A 17,226-nucleotide genomic window follows, 5' to 3' on the forward strand; every position below is an offset into this window, starting at 1 on the left:
TATTTATTTATCTTTTAGAGATAGGGTCTCGCTTCGTTGCCCAGGCTTGAGTGTAGTGGCGTGACCACAGCTCACTGCAGCCTTGACCTTCCGGGCTCAGGCGATCCTCTCACCTCACCTCTTCTTTCTCCATGTTTAAATTAGTTCTAGCCGGGCACGGTAGCTCACACCTGTAATCCCAGTACTTTGGGAGGTAAGGTGGGTGGATCACTTGAGGTCAGGAGTTAAAAATCAGCCTGCCTGGCCAAAAAGGCGAAGTCCCGTGTCTACTAAAAATACAAAAAATTTAGCCAGATTTGGTGGCGCACGTCTGTAGTCTCAGCTACTCAGAAGGCTGAGGCAAGAGAATTACCTAAACCCAGGAAGCAGAGGTTGCAGTGAGCCAAGATCGCACCACTGCACTGCAGCCTGGGCAACAGAGCATCTCAAAAGAAATTAGCTCTAAATGACAATCAGAAAAATTAATCTAAAAATTTAAATAATGTAATTAAAAATACTGTCATGAACTGGTCTAAATATACATCCCTCTATAATATTTTTCATAAATTATTGTTCAAAGGTTGATGACAACTGAATGTTTTTAAAAGAAACCAGTTTTATTTATCAAATGCATATGACATTATTTAAGACAATTTTATTGTTATTAACAACTATAATATCAGCAACAGTTTATTGAGCCCTTACCATCTATTTGCCAGGTATTGTTCTGTTACATTCATTGCATATGCATTACTTTTACAGTGCAGAATATAATACAGTTATTTATTTATTTACTTATTTAATAGAGACGAGGTCTCACTTTGTTGCCCAGGCTGGCCTCCAACTCTTGGACTCAAGTGATCCTCCCGCCTCAGGTTCCCAAAGTGCTGGGATTACAGGCAACTGAGCCACAGCACCTGACCACACAGATATTTTTAAATAAGAAAATTGAGCCTTAACTGTATCAAGCCCTTTGCCCAAGATAGTCATAAAATTACAAAACACTTTCTGTGTGTTGTCCTCTGAGTATTTTGGAAAATCATTCTATTGCAGTTGTCATTTAAAAATAACTTAGCTGGCCAGGCGCCGTGGCTCACGCCTGTAATCCCAGCACTTTGGGAGGCTGAGGCAGGGGGATCATGAGGTCAGGATGTGAGACCAGCCTGACCAAGATGGTGAAACCCCATCTCTGTAAAAATACAAAAATTAGCTGGGCGTGGTGGCGGGTTCCTGCAATCCCAGCTACTCGGGAGGCAAAGTCCAAAAGAGGACAGCTTGTTATTGATGTTGATACGTTGCTGACACTGAGTGTTCCTCTGGAATCTGGCCAGCAAAAACTGTTTTAAACAGCTTCCATGTCCTAAATCATTTAATCCTCCCCCAGACCCTATGAGGTAGGTATTAATAATCTTCATTTAACAAATCAAGAAAGCCACAAAAAGTTAACTTGCCCACAATCACATTAACTATTGAGTGGTAGAGCCAGGATTTGAACTCAGAGCCAGTGCCCCTGACCACTAACTATCCTACAAAGCCTCTCTATATAAATAAGATGATCAGCTTAAAGTTACTAAAATGATGATTCATTAGAAACAAATCTAGTCAAAAGTTAACAAAACCATATATAACTACTTTTCATTAATGAAACAACCACATGTGTGCACATTTAAAGACCAAATGGTAGGAGGAGGTGTCCTGTGGCCAGAAAAAAACAAAAATAAAAAGACTAAGTTGAAGGGTGGACTCTAAGTAGTTGCTGTGATACGTGGTATGATTACAAATAAAAAGTTCTAAAACTTCCGTTTGTAGTAATTTTAAATCAGACTTAATAGATACATTTTAAGGGAGTATATTTACAGTTCTGTTTATGCTTTTATAATACTGTTGTAAAATCAACAGTTAAGCCTAGATTCTAGATTTTCCACCTTTTTTTTTTTTTTTTTTTTTGAGAGAGTCTTGCTCTGTCGCCCAGGCTGGAGTGTGCAGTGGCGCAATCTCGGCTCATTGCAACCTCCGCCTCCCAGACTTCAAGCAATTCTCCTGCATCAGCCTCCCAAGTAGCTGGGAATACAGGCGCCCACCACCACACCTAATTTTTATATTTTTGGTAGAGACAGGGTTTCACCATTTGGCCAGGGTGGTCTTGAACTCCTGACCTCGTGATCCACCTGCCTCAGTCTCCCAAAGTGCTGGAATTACAGGCATGAGCCACCATGGCTGGATAATTTTCCATCTATTAAAGAATGTCTACCTCTATCCCAAACCTCACAAGAGCAGTTGTAGTGTTTTAGTAAATAATGACAAAAGACTATCATGAAAGAAATTTAAATGCATGTCTACCTATTTTTAAAAATGGAGTATATTAATGTATTAGGCATATAATTATTTTACCCTCTAGAAATCCATGATGCTTGTATGAACGTAAGACTCCCTTACAATGACTCTACAGCCACCCTCCTAAATCACAAGCCCACAGGGTGCAAGTCACTGATTTAGAAACTAAAGAAATCACATAAACACACTGTAAAACAATATTTAATTTGAAGAACTAGTTAAGTACAGTCGCATTTAAATTATGCCTGTATTTTTTTTTTTTTTCTTTTTTGAGATGGAGTCTTGCTCTGCCCCCTAGGCTGGAGTGCAGTGGCGTGATCTCGGCTCACTGCAAGCTCTGCCTCCTGGGTTCACGCCATTCTCCTGCCTCAGCCTCCCAAGTAGCTGGGACTACAGGCGCCCGCCACCATGCCCGGCTAATTTTTTTGTATTTTTAGTACAGACGGGGTTTCACCATGTTAGCCAGGATGGTCTTGATCTCCTGATCTCGTGATCCACCCGCCTCGGCCTCCCAAAGTGCTGGGATTACAGGCTTGAGCCACTGTGCCCGGCCTATGCCTGCATTTTGTGCTGAACTGCTATATGACATATACAATCTACTCACATTTTCTTAGTTATACTTTTTTTTTTTGCTCTGTCACCCAGACTGGAGTACAGTGCCGTGATCTTAGCTCACTGCAAGCTCTGCTTCCCGGGTTCACGCCATTCTCCGGCCTCAGCCTTCCGAGTAAGTGGGACTACAGGCGCCCATCACCACACCCGGCTAATTTTTTTGTATTTTTAGTAGAGGTGGGGTTTCATCGTGTTAGCCAGGATGGTCTCAATCTCCTGACCTTGTGATCCGCCCGTCTCGGCCTCCCAAAGTGCTGGGATTTCAGGCGTGAGCCACTGCACCCAGTCGATTGGTTATACTTTTGTAAATGAAACTTAATATCTGTAACTAACTTGCTTTGAAACAACTCTTAGTATAGAGAGACCTACCTAAATCTACCTATATTGCAACTATCTTATCTTTCTGTAGGTGGTTTATACAACTGTCATTTTATTGTGTCTGGAACAAAGGCAACTTAAAAACAACTATTTTCCTAATTAAAAAAGCACAACATTAAAAGGTAATATATGTTTACTGTGAAAAAAAAATTTTTAATGAAATACATAATTTATAAAATGAAAAGCTCTTATATTCCCCTACTCCTGGAAAGCCAATTTTAAATACATCAAGGAAAGTCCAATTTAAATGAATCCTCTATTGAATTCGTTTGCAGTATAGATTCACCCTATCAATTACTAGTTTTGTCAAATGGTATTTCACACACAACCTCTGCTTAAAGGTAAGGCACACACTTTTCATCCTCTAAGAACAAAAACTGTTCAAGCACAAGGTGACCTACTGACATCAACTCAGTGACACCCGACTTTCTCAAATTCACCATCGAACTTACCTGGCAGCATGCCTCTCAGGAGCCACAATGGTATTTTATTACAATTCTGTCTTTAAGATTCAGAACCAAAATCACTACATTTCAAAAAGTACCTCCTGTCCCTCTACACAGGCCCTCATTTTCAGGATCTTTTAATTTTCTTCACCCTATTAACTTTAAGTCTGCTTTTAGCAGAAAATTACCTTAATAGTAGCATCCTCTGAAGCAGAGACCATAACACTGAACACAGGATGGAAAATGACTCGGGTGACTGGACTCCTGTGACCACTCAATGCATATTTTTCTGGCGGACGGGGAATCCATTCTTTTGGGTCTCGTTTCTGACCAAGAGGTCCACCTGACGTAAATTCTTCTTTTGCTTCATTTAGCTTTGATTCTAATTCCATAACCTTGAAAAACAGCATGTAGTTACGTACAGATAGATTTCAATAAAAATAGCATGTGACATTTTAAAAACTGCATTTTGCAACTATATATGCAGGATACTTGAAAAAATTTTAGAAATCTCCAAGCATTTGTCAAATTTAAATGAAAATTTTTTATTTTACACAGCATCAAAATCTAAGTCATGAAGAAACTAAAAACTGAGAAAAATTCAGTACAATTGCCTTAACTCTTTAACACAAAGAAAAACTTCAATTTATATCTGGTGACAGTCTTCTAATTAAAGAAGGGCAGTGAATTCGCCTTGGTCCCTCTAAAGCTGCTACTCTTAGTAAGTTCTTTCCAAACCACATTATATATGGTAATCATATTAATAATAAAAGCTGGTATTTATTGAGCATCTACTATGTGCTAAGCACTTTTCTAAGAGCTTTATAATAAATGATCAACTCATAACAATGTTATTTACTTATTCTAACTTTGCCTATGAAGTATACATTTTAGGACTGGAATATTATTTGTTGTATTTACAGATAAAAAGAAAAGCTCAGAGATAAGAATGACTTGTCTAAAAGCACACTGCAGTGCTCTTTTCCCAGCATCAATCACAATGGCTCCATGTGTTCTTTCCTTCTAAGTGCACAAATGAGTTCTTTCAGTATCAATTCCTCCAAGTCAGGACTATGCAGAATCGACCCAGTCAGCAACTCCGGATATGCGAGTTACCATGTATCTGCAATAATATGCCTAGGTCATACTTTTCATAAAGCACAGAAAATGTATTTTTATTTGCTTTTTAAAGATTAGATGCAATTATTAATTAATGCAGATGAATAGTTATTTTCAGAAAGTTTATATAACTGAATACAACTAATTTTAAAGAAACAAGACTTAGTTACCTTCTTCTGTAATCTAATAACAGATGTCCATTTTTTTTCCAAAAGACCAGCATACTTTTTATCTAATTCTTCATTCTAGAGAAAATAAAGTTAGAACCTTTTAAGAATGGCTTAACTATGATCCTCAAGCCAAAGATCACTCATCTTTAAGCCCAAACATTACTAAAAATCTGATTATAAAAAAAGGGAGTGGCTGGACACGGTGGCTCACCTGTAATCCCAGCACTTTGGGAGGCTGAGAAGGGTGGATCACCTGAGGTCAGGAGTTCAAGACCAGCCTGGCCAACACGGCGAGACCCCGTCTCTACTAAAAATACAAAAATTAGATGGGTGTGGTGGTGCGCGCCTATAATCCCAGCTACTAGGAAGGCTGAGGTAGGAGAATCGCTTGAACCCGGGAGGCAGAGGTCGCAGTGAGCCGAGATCATGCCACTGCACGCCAGCCTGGGAGACAAAGTGAGACTCCATCTCAAAAATAAAAATAAAAAATAAAAAAAGGGAGTGAAAATCAAGTTCAGTACCAAGCAGACCACAATAACAAACGACAAAATTGTGCATAACTGTTAACTACAGATACCTGAGTAAAAATCCACTCATTAACTCTACTTTGAATTGTTAAAAAGTAAAACATACCATATCTAATTCAGCTTCCTTTTTAAAAACTGAATATGCCTCTTCATAGCCATTTGAACGAAGATAATCTGCTATAGCTCGATTTCTGAAAGAAAACAAATTCAAATGACTCCTAAAAAAAGACCTCATTTCTATTTTGAAGAAATAGAATTTATTTAAAATCTCATTAAGCCAAGATACTCTTGAGAGTATTCCCTTTCAAATCATACAAGTATTTCATTAAAAAGGACACCCCTGCAAAGCCTCCAGAACTTTTAGCCCCCATAGCACATCCATAATATTATATTCTTAGTTATAAGCTTTTCTTTTTTTTTTTTAACATCAGAAGAGAAATTACATATTTATAAGTTTCAAATGTGTTGCTTACCTCACAAGCTGTAGGCACTCTATAGATCAAGCTATGGCTCTGTGACAGCAATCATCAATTTTGCTAATGTTTACATTTAGTCTTTCTTTACTACTTGTTATACACTCAAGGGCTGACAGCTGGAATTTAGTTTTGCAGAGAATAGTTTTGAGAAAACTAAAGTATTTTCATATTAGAAATAACTGAACCATTGGAGTGTGTGAAAAAAAGAAATCATACACTATAAACTTAGTGTACTGTCGTAGAATGAGACATTCATTTAGAATTAGAACTTGAAGGTTAGAGAAGCTGAATTAGCCTTTTCATGTTTGCCTTATACAGTCTGAGTACCCTTTATATAAAATGCTTGGGACCAAAAAATGTTTTGGGCTAGACAGATAGATAGATAGACAGACAGCCAGACAGACAGTCAGATAGAGATATATAGATAGATATATAGATACAGATCATGAGGTCATGAGTTGGAGACCAGCCTGGCCAATATGGTGAAAAGCCCGTCTCTGCTAAAAATACAAAAATTAGCTGGCGTGGTGGCGGGTGCCTGTAATCCCAGCTACTTGGGAGGCTGAGGCAGAAGAATCGCTTGAACCCGGGAAGTGGAGATTGCAGTGAGCCGAGATCCTGTCACTGCACTCTAGCCTAGGCAACAGAGCAAGATTCCTTCTCAAAAAAAAAAAAAAAAAAAAAAGGCCAGGCGTGGTGGCACATGCCTGTAATCCCACCTACTTGGGAGACTGAGGCAGCAAAATCACTTGAACCTGGGAGGCGGAGGTTGTGGTGAGCCCAGTTCATGCCACTGCACTCTAGCCTGGGCAACAACAGCGAAAACTCCATCTCAAAACACAATACAAAACAAAACACGCTCCAGTAGTAGTGTAGAACTGGTGGGATTACTGACTTTAACTCAATGGTATGTTTAAAACAAATCAGCAAAGATAACAGGGAATTACCAGCAAACACTTTATGTTCAAGGTAATTATTAGCATGCCAAAAATCAACGTATAATAATTACAGGGTTAGGCCGGGCGCAGTGGCTCATGCCTGTAATCTCAGCACTTTGGGAGGCCGAGGTGGGCAGATCGCAAGGTCAGAAGTTCAAGACCAGACGCTGGGAGCGGTGGCTCACGTGAGCCTATAATCCCAGCACTTTGGGAGGCCAAGGCAGGCGGATCACAAGGTCAGAAGATCCAGACCATCCTGGCTAACATGGTGAAACCCCATCTCTACTAAAAATGAAAAAAAATTAGCTGCGCATGGTGGTGGGCGCCTGTAGTCCCAGCTACTGGGGAGGCTGAGGCAGGAGAATGGTATGAACCTGGGAGGCAGAGCTTGCAGTAAGCCAAGATTGTGCCACTGCACTCCAGCCTGGGTGACAGAGCAAGACTGTCTCAAAAAAAAAAAAAAAAAAAAAAAAAAAAGAAGTAGTAGTTCAAGACCAGCTTGGTCAACATGGTGAAAACCCGTTAGCCGAGCATAGTGGCAGGCGCCGGTAATTCCAGCTACTTGGGATTACTACTTGGGAGGCTGAGGCAGGAGAACTGCTTGAATCCGGGAGGCAGAGGTTGCAGTGAGCCGAGATTGCACCACTGCACTCCAGTCTCGGCAACACAGAAAGACTCTGTCTCAAAAAATAATAACAATAATTAAAAATAATTACAGCATTAGACAATCACATTCAAAGACATGGAGATTGAGGAGAGGTAAATCTTAATGTTGGCTGGGCACGGTGGCTCAAGCCTGTAATCCCAGCACTTTGGGAGGCCGAGACGGGCGGATCACGAGGTCAGGAGATCGAGACCATCCTGGCTAACACGGTGAAACCCCGTCTCTACTAAAAACTACAAAAAACTAGCCGGGCGACGTGGCGGTGCCTGTAGTCCCAGCTACCCGGGAGGCTGAGACAGGAGAATGGCATGAACCCGGGAGGCGGAGCTTGCAGTGAGCTGAGATCCAGCCACAGCACTCCAGCCTGGGTGACAGAGGGAGACTCCGTCTCAAAAAAAAAAAAAAAAAAAAAAAAAATCTTAATGTTATTAAAAGTCTGTGTCTGTGTGTTACTCATACTACAGCTTGTACCTTCCTTCTGGCCTGTTTCTACTAACGGCTAACTCCATTCATGCTGAAGTATCTTCTTTACACAGAGCTGACTCTACTTTTTGATTTCCACCAAGTAATTATACTTGGGCCTTCCAAATCAATATACATATATATTTTTGGAGACAGGGGTCGATCTCGACTCACTGCAACCTCCGCCTCCCGGGCTCAAACAATTCTCCTGCCTTAGCCTCCTGAGTAGCTGGGATTACAGGCACATACCACCATACCCGGCTAATTTCTGTATTTTTAGTAGAGACGGGGTTTCGCCATGTTGGTCAGGCTGGTCTCGAACTCTTGACCTCAAGTGATCTGCCCGCCTCAGCCTCCCAAAGTGCTGGGATTACAGGTGTAAGCCATCGCGCCTGACCCCAAGTCAATGTTAAGAAGGCAATGGCTCTCTCACGAGGTGCAATCAAGTATCTTCTTTTGTCAAAGCCTGTACTACAAACCTTCAACAAAAATAAATTTTCCTTTTGTTAGAGTGTTGCATCCTGGCTGAACATGGTGGTTCACACCTGTAATCCCAGCACTTCAGGAGGCCAAGCTGGGCAGATCGCTTGAGGCCAGGAGTTTGAGACTTGCCTGGGCAACATGGCCAAAACCCTTCTTTACAAAAAATACAAAAAATTAGCTGGGTGTGGTGGCATGCACCTGTAGTTCCAGCCACCTGGGAGGCTGAGGTGGGAGGATCACCTGAGCCTGGGAGGTCAAGTCTGCAGTGAACTGTCATTGCACCACCTGCATGCCAGCCTGGGTGACAAAGTGAGTCCCTGTCTCAAAAAAAAAAAAAAAAAAAAATTGCATTCCAAAGTAGTAAGAGGAAAAAAAGGCTGCAACACATTTATTTCTTAGCTTCATTTTCTTTTAATCTAAAAAACAAACATCAAGCAAATAAGGAAGAAAATGTCAAAAAATCATATATATTATTCTTAAATACTTAATGTTCTTATCAAACTCTATTAGCTCAATTGCTATCTTGGGGTCAAGTCCTAATGCCTGAAACTCTGCCTGAAAACACACTACACAGCTTCCAACAATAAAGCTCACATAACACATAATACGTATGTGTAACATATATACAAATTATAACAATTGTAATCTTTTTTTTTTTTTTCTGAGAAATGGTCTCAAGCTCTGTCTCCCAGGCTGGAGTGCAATGGCACAATCATGGCTCACTGCAGCCTCAACTCCCCCGCGCTCAAGTGATCCTCCCACCTCAGCCTCCTGAGTAGCTGGGAACCACAGGTGCATGCCACCATGCAGGGCATTTTTGTTGTTGTTGTTGTTCTGTAGAGACAGGGTTTTGCCATGTTGCCCAGGTTTGTCTCAAACTCCTGGGCTCAAGAGATCCTCCCACCTTGGCCTCCCAGAGTGACAGGATTATGGGCATGAGCTACCATGCCAGGCCAACAATTATGGTCTTAAGGAACATTTTTTTGTAAAGGAAAGTTAAATGGTGACACTTTTCCAGGTAAAGGAAAGATAATATTAAAGGAAAAATAAGAAAAATGATTACTCTCTTTTCCTTCTTAAAATAAAATCAGTAGGACAGAATCTTCAGTACCACTTCTTCCACCTCCACATCAGGCCCTACTGAAAGGTCTTCAAGTGCAATAACATGCATGGAACTACCATTCTTAGGATAACAATGCCTTCTTCTGGAATACCTCTTGAAGACCTGAGGTTGTTTCACAGTTAATCTTTTTTTTTTTTTTGAGACGGAGTCTCGCTCTGTCGCCCGGGCTGGAGTGCAGTGGCCGGATCTCAGCTCACTGCAAGCTCCGCCTCCCGGGTTCACGCCATTCTCCTGCCTCAGCCTCCGGAGTAGCTGGGACTACAGGCACCCGCCACCTCGCCCGGCTAGATTTTTGTATTTTTTTAGTAGAGACGGGGTTTCACCGTATTAGCCAGGATGGTCTCGATCTCCTGACCTCGTGATCCGCCCGTCTCGGCCTCCCAAAGTGCTGGGATTACAGGCTTGAGCCACCGCGCCCGGCATCTTTTTTTTTTTTTTTTAAGAAGGAGGAGCACATTCTAAAACAACCATAAAAGTAGAGCAGTACAGTTTTTTTTTTTTTTTTTTTTTTTTTTTTCCCATAGAAATAACAACACTGTTTTAGCTCTATTAAATTCTATTCTCGGCCGGGCGCGGTGGCTCACGCCTGCAGTCCCAGCACTTTGGGAGGCCAAGATGGGTGGATCACGAGGTCAGGAGATCAAGACCATCCTGGCTAACAGGGTGAAACCCTGTCTCTACTAAAAATAAAAAAAATTAGACAGGTGTAGTGGCGGGCGCCTGTAGTCCCAGCTACTCAGGAGTCTGAGGCATCCAAAGAATGACATGAACCCGGGAGGTGGAGCTTGCAGTGAGTCGAGATTGCGCCACTGCACTACTCCAGCCTGGGTGACAGAGTGAGACTCTGTCTCAAAAAAAAAAAAAAAAAAAAAAAAAAAAAGAATATATATATATTCTCCTATCAGCAATGTAGCCACAGCCATACTTCTAGCCATATATCAGGTAAGTAATATTATCAGGGTTAGGGAAAGAACTCCAACTGGGCATAGTGGTTCACACCTGTAATTCCAGCAATTTGGGAGGCCGAGGTGGGCAAATCACCTGAGGTCAGGAGTTCGAGACCAGCCTGGCCAACACCGTGAAACTCCATCTCTACTAAAAATACAAAAATTAGCCAGGTGTGGTGGCATGCGCCTATAGTCCCAGCTACTCGGAAGAATGAGGCAGAACTGCTTGAACCTGGGAGGTGGAGGCTGTAGTGAGCTAAGACTGCGCCACTGCACTCCAGCCTGGGCAACAGAGCGAGACTGTCTCCCAAAAAAAAAAAAAAAAAAAAAAAAATCCAGAGAATTTTAGCACTACCACCTTTGACGCCCTGCCTCTCAATATTTAAGCCAACAATCTGATCCAGTTAATGCAGAAACTTTAACTTCAGCAAGGTTTACCACTATTACTAAAAGTAAGAAATAAGTAAAGACTAAAGAACCTCAGCAGGTGGCAGTGGCTCACGCCTGTAATCCTGGCACTTTGGGAGGCTGAGGCGGGAGAATGGCTTGAACCTGGCAGGCTGAGGTTGCCGCAAGCTATGAGTGAGCCACTGCATTCTAGACTGCCTATCAGAGCAAGACCATCTCTCAAAAAAACAACAAACAAAACAAAACAACCCACAAAACTCTTGGTTCTAACAGCCTAAAGAGTGCTTCTAGGGCTTGCTAGTAATTTCAGTTGACCTAGAGTAGATTTTCATCAGGTTGCTTTCTCTCTTTCTGTCTCTCTCTCTCTCTCACTCTTTCTTTCTTTTTGAGACAGAGTCTTGCTCTGTCGCCCAGTCTGGAGTGCAGTGGCACGATCTCAGCTCACTGCAAGCTCTGCCTCCCGGGTTCACGCCATTCTCCTGCCTCAGCCTCCCCAGTAGCTGGGATTACAGGCATGTGCCACCACGCCCAGCTAATTTTGTATTTTTAGTAGAGATGGGGTTTCTCCATGTTGATCAGGCTGGTCTTCTCAAACTCCTGACCTCAGGTGATCTGCCCACCTTGGCCTCCCAAAGTGTTGGGATTACAGGCGTGAGTCACTGTACCTGGCTTCATCAGCTTTATTAAGGATGGAATCTTTGCCTCTTTGAAACCAGTCACTAGAATTAAATAGAAATTCACACAGAAGTAAAACGGAGTAGACCAAAACCAGTAATACTGTAAAGAATCAGAGAAGGCTGGGTGCGGTGGCCCATGCATATAATCCCAGCACTCTGGGAGGCCCAGGAGGGCGGATCACTTGAGGCCAGGAGTTCGAGACCAGCCTGGCCAACAGGGTGAAACCTCGTCTCTACTAAAAATACAAAAAATTAGCCAGGCATGGTGGTGGCCACCTGTAATCCCAGCTACTTGGGAGGCTGAGGCAGGAGAATTGCTTGAATCTAGGAGGCAAAGGTTTCAGTGAGCTGAGATTGCGCCATTGCACTCCAGCCTGGGTGACAGAGCAAAACTCTGTCTCACACACACACACACACACACACACACACACACACACACACACACACAGGATAAAAAAAGAAAAATGGTTAAGCAAAATAAAAAAGAAAATGATTAAAATCAAAACTGAGATGAAGGACTTTTATCCATGAGCAAACAGATCCTAGCTAGACACAGTCTAGGCTTAAATATCAAACTATTACAAACATAACGAATGAAATTATTTTCTAAACTATTAGAAGTTTATGAAAATGCCAGGATTTGATTTTAAGCACTTTATCTGACTTCCTACACTCTTTTCATTGTTGTTTTTATCCCCTAGGGTAATTTCTGCAGCTGTAATACTAGTCTTAACACCTCATCAATACCACCCATAAGATTTTTTTTTTTTTTTTTTTTTTTTGAGATGGAGTCTTGCTCTGTCGCCCAGGTTGGAGTGCCGTGGCGCGACCTCGGCTCACTGCAACCTCCGCCTCCTGGGTTCAAGCAATTCTCCTGCCTCAGCCTCCTGAGTAGCTGGGATTATAGGCACCCGCCACCACGCCCTGCTGATTTTGTGTATTTTTTGCAGAGATTGGGTTTCATCACGTCAGACTCCCAGAGTGCTGGGATTACAGACATGAGCCACCACGCCTTGCCAATAATAGTGATTTACAAACTGTATACTCTAGCATTCTAAGAATGAAAAAAGTTCTAAGAGTTCTGTAACCATTTTACTTTCACTGCTCATATGAAGAAAAAACAAGGTTAAGTCAAAGGCTGATGAACTGAGATGTTTTCTTACTAGACCCATTTAAACAGATACACTAATAGCCAGGACAATCCTAGCAAAAAGAACGAAGCTGGAGGCATCGCATTACCTGACTTCAAACTATACTACAAGGCTACAGTAACCAAAACAGCATGCTACTGGTACCAAAACCGACATACAGATCAAGGGAACAGAACACAGACCTCGGAAATAACACCAAATATCTACAACCATCTGATCTTCAACAAACCTGACAAAAAAAAGCAATGGAAAAAGGATTCCTTATTTAATACATGGTGCTCAAAAAACTGGTTAGCCATACACAGAAAACCGAAACTGGACCCCTTCCTTACACCTTATACAGAAATTAACTCAAGATGGATTAAAGACTTACACGCAAAACTCAAAACCATAAAAATCCTAAAAGAAGGCCGGGCGCAGTGGCTCAAGCCTGTAATCCCAGCACTTTGGGAGGCCGAGACGGGCGGATCACGAGGTCAGGAGATCGAGACCATCCTGGCTAATACGGTGAAACCCCGTCTCTACTAAAAAATACAAAAAATTAGCCGGGCGAGGTGGCGGGCGCCTGTAGTCCCAGCTACTCGGGAGGCTGAGGCAGGAGAATGACGTAAACCCGGGGGGCGGAGCTTGCAGTGAGCTGAGATCCGGCCACTGCACTCCAGCCTGGGAGACAGAGCGAGACTCCGTCTCAAAAAAAAAAAAAAAAAAAAATCCTACAAGAAAACCTAGGCAATACCATTCAGGACATAGGCATGGACAAAGATTTCTTGATGAAAATGCCAAAAGCAACTGCAACAAAAGCTAAAATTGACAAATGGAATCTAATTAAACTCAAGAGTTTCTGCACAGCAAAATAAACTATCATCAGAGTGAATGTGCAACCCACAGAATGGGGAAAAAAAAACCCATCAAAAAGTGGGCAAAGGATATGGACAGATACTTCTCAAAAGAAGACATTTATGTGGCCAACAAACACATGAAAAAAAGGTCAACATCACTGATCATTAGAGAAATGCAAATCAAAACCACAATGAGATACCATCTTATACCAGTCAGAATGGTGACTTTTTAAAAAGTCAAGAAACAACAGATGCTGGCAAGGCTGTGGAGAAATAGGAATGCTTTTACACTGTTGCTGAGAATATAAATTAGTTCAACCATCATAGAAGACAGGGTGGTGATTCCTCAAGGAAGCAGAAATACCATTTGACTCAGCAATCCCATTACTGGGTATATACCCAAAGGAATATAAATCATTCTGCTATAAAGACACATGCACACTTATGTTTACTGCAGCACTATTTACAACAGCAAAGACATGGAACCAACCCAAATGCCCATCAATGACAGACTGGATAAAGCAAATGTGGTACATGTAGACCATGGAATACTATGCAGCCATAAAAAGGAATGAGATCATGTCCTTTGCGGCAACATGGATGAAGCTAGAAGCCATCATCCTCAGCAAACTAACACAGGAACAGAAAACCAAGCAGTGCATGCTCTCACGCCTAACTGGGAGTTGAATAGTGAGAACACATGGACCGCAGGGAGGGAAACAACACACACCCTGGTCTGTTGGTGGGGGCGGGGGCCAAGGGGAGGGAGAGCATCAGGACGAACAGCTAACGCATGTGGGGCTTAAAACCTAGGTGATGGCTTGATAGGTGCAGCAAACCACCATGGCACACATTTACCTGTGTAACAAACCTGCACATTCTGCACATGTATCCCGGAACGTAAAGTAAAATAAAAATTAAAAAAAAAAAAAAAAAAGATACACTGAAAAGGCTAAGCTTGCATATTCAAGGCAGCAATGGAGATAACATGCATTATTCTTTTTTTTTTTTTGAGATGGAGTCTTGCTCTGTCACCCAGGCTGGAGTGCAGTGGCCGGATCTCAGCTCACTGCAAGCTCCGCCTCCCGGGTTTATGCCATTCTCCTGCCTCAGCCTCCCGAGTAGCTGGGACTACAGGCGCCCGCCACCTCGCCCGGCTAGTTTTTTGTATTTTTTAGTAGAGACGGGGTTTCACCGTGTTAGCCAGGATGGTCTCGATCTCCTGACCTCGTGATCCGCCCGTCTCGGCCTCCCAAAGTGCTGGGATTACAGGCTTGAGCCACCGCGCCCAGCCCAACATGCATTATTCTAAAAGGTCCAGGGGCCCAACAAATCTGAGATGTCTGCAGGGCTGTTGCAGGCTCTGTGAAGGTAACAAAGAAAACCAGGCAGTATCAAGTATGACACCACCAGGTGCACACCCGGAGTCATCTTTAGTACTCTCCTCCAAAAGCCATCTCTCACACCACCCCAGGCTATACCATTTTAGATAACAAGATGAAACTTGTTATAGTCTTGGGAGAGTATGTGAATAAAATTTATTTCCAGGGCAGAAATATACAGGGGACCATTCCCTAAGCTGCGGCCATAGGATATCAACCAAGTCTCAAACAGGTATCAAGCCTTCCTAATTTTTTTTTTTTTAATGGAGTCTCACTCTGTCACCCAGGCTGGAGTACAGTAGCATGATCTCGGCTTGCTGCAACCTCTATCGCCCGAGTTCAAGTGATTCTCATGCCTCAGCCTCCTGAGAGTTGGGATTACAGGCGAACACCACCATGCCCAGCTACTTTTTTTTTTGTATTTTTAGTGGAGACAGGGTTTCACTGTGTTGGCTGGGCTGGTCTCGAACTCCTGGCCTCAAGTGATTTGACTGCCTTGGCCTCCCAAAGTGCTGGAATTACAGTCATGAGCCACCATACCCGGCCAAGGCTTGCCAAAATTTTCTTTTTTTTGGGGGGGGGCGACGGAGTCTCACTCTGTTGCCAGGCTGGAAGGCAGTGGTGCAGTCTCAGCTCACCACAACCTCACGATTCTCCTGGCTCAGCCTCCGAAGTAGGTGGAACTACAGGTGTGTGCCACCACACCCCGCTAATTTTTGTATTTTTAGTAGAGATGGGGTTTTGCCATGTTGGCCAGGCTGGTCTCGAATTCATCATCTCAGGTGATTCGCCCACCTTGGCCCAAAGTGCTGGGATTACAGATATGAGCCACTGTGCCCAGCCAAGACTTCCTAAATTTGTATGCTACAATACACAACCGAGTCTTCAGGCAAAGGGCAGCACAGAAGTGATGAGTTCCTGGCCATAGGTCTTATACCTCTCCAACCTCATGTACCCTAAGAAATCTGTCTGACAAACTGCCATTACCATCCTTCACCATCACATTTTAAGATAACTACTTCCAAAATGTAGTTCAGGATTCAACTACTACCAATCTTGAGACAAGTACAAGTTCAGCAAGAGGTTATAATGAGACCTTATCCACGGCAGAGACAAAATGAAGAAGAATGAAATTCAGGCAACTCCGGGTGAGTGGAACTTTATCTTCCCCATCAAGCAAAAAGAACCCTGTACCTGGTATACCAGCCTGCTGGCTCCCATTTCTTTTCATCAGACGGCTGGGTCTGAGGTAACATCCTGATATACCCTCCAGACCACAGGAGCAACAAAAGCCAAAAATGATCTACCAAATAAGTGTATCACATTGCATTTTCAAAAAAGCAAAACCAAATAAATAAACAAAAAATATGCATTCCTGTTCATTCTCGTATTTGGATTAAATTTCTTGAGTAACAGAAACACAAAACAGAGGGCAGTCACTGAACAGTTGTTTTCAGCCTCCACCCTTTTTTATTGTGTTTCCCTCTTTACCCTTTAACCTGTTCAGAAAAATAACTTTACTGAAAACTAAAATACTTAAAGGTCTGAGAGAGAGAAAGGCGGTTGGGGGAGTGGGAGAGAATGTCACACTAACCAGGCTGAACTCCTAATTATGTTGTTTTAAAGTTACTATATTATTGACTGACACTTAGAAAAAAACTGCATGGCCTGCTACAGGCCAGAGGTCAGCTACGTTTCCAGAGACAGGGAGATTTTGCCTTAGTTGTTCAGCATAATTTACAACTGTGAGGTCCTCTCAGGATATATTCCTGTAAAAATATTTTGCATTATTTCAAAAACTCATAAGGAAAGTCACGTTGTACAATAAAAGAGATAGCCAGTACAACTGTCATGTATTGAATAGTTTGAAACATTTGTATTTTTAAAATGTAAACCAAAATTTCACTATAAAACATGTAAAGAAAAAAGGAAAGAGGAAGAAGGGATGAATGTCTGTTATTCCCAGTTTTATAGCAGGGAATATAAAAGAAGGTTAAGTTATATGGTCCCTTGCCTCCTAGGGATCTTGTAAACCTATCGGAGGAGCAAAATAAAAGTTACTGAAGTCTATGAAATTTAATTCAAAAACAAGAGAAAAGAGACTGAATGGA

At 42.3% G+C, this 17,226-nt stretch overlaps 1 protein-coding gene across 1 annotated transcript in view; it reads right to left on the reverse strand.

Annotated features, from left to right (window-relative positions):
- Positions 1-17,226, reverse strand: part of PAFAH1B1 (platelet activating factor acetylhydrolase 1b regulatory subunit 1) — a 110,889-nt gene that overhangs the window by 20,322 nt on the left and 73,341 nt on the right. The window contains exons 3-5 of the mRNA XM_010388485.2: positions 5,672-5,756; positions 5,039-5,113; positions 3,938-4,144 (exon numbers count right to left, since the gene is read on the reverse strand). Of these exons, the coding sequence (XP_010386787.1) occupies positions 3,938-4,144; positions 5,039-5,113; positions 5,672-5,756 (367 nt within the window). The remainder of the gene's footprint in view (positions 1-3,937; positions 4,145-5,038; positions 5,114-5,671; positions 5,757-17,226) is intronic.

The sequence above is a fragment of the Rhinopithecus roxellana genome, chromosome 19 (genome assembly GCF_007565055.1).
Source record: "Rhinopithecus roxellana isolate Shanxi Qingling chromosome 19, ASM756505v1, whole genome shotgun sequence".
Lineage (NCBI taxonomy): Eukaryota > Metazoa > Chordata > Mammalia > Primates > Cercopithecidae > Rhinopithecus > Rhinopithecus roxellana.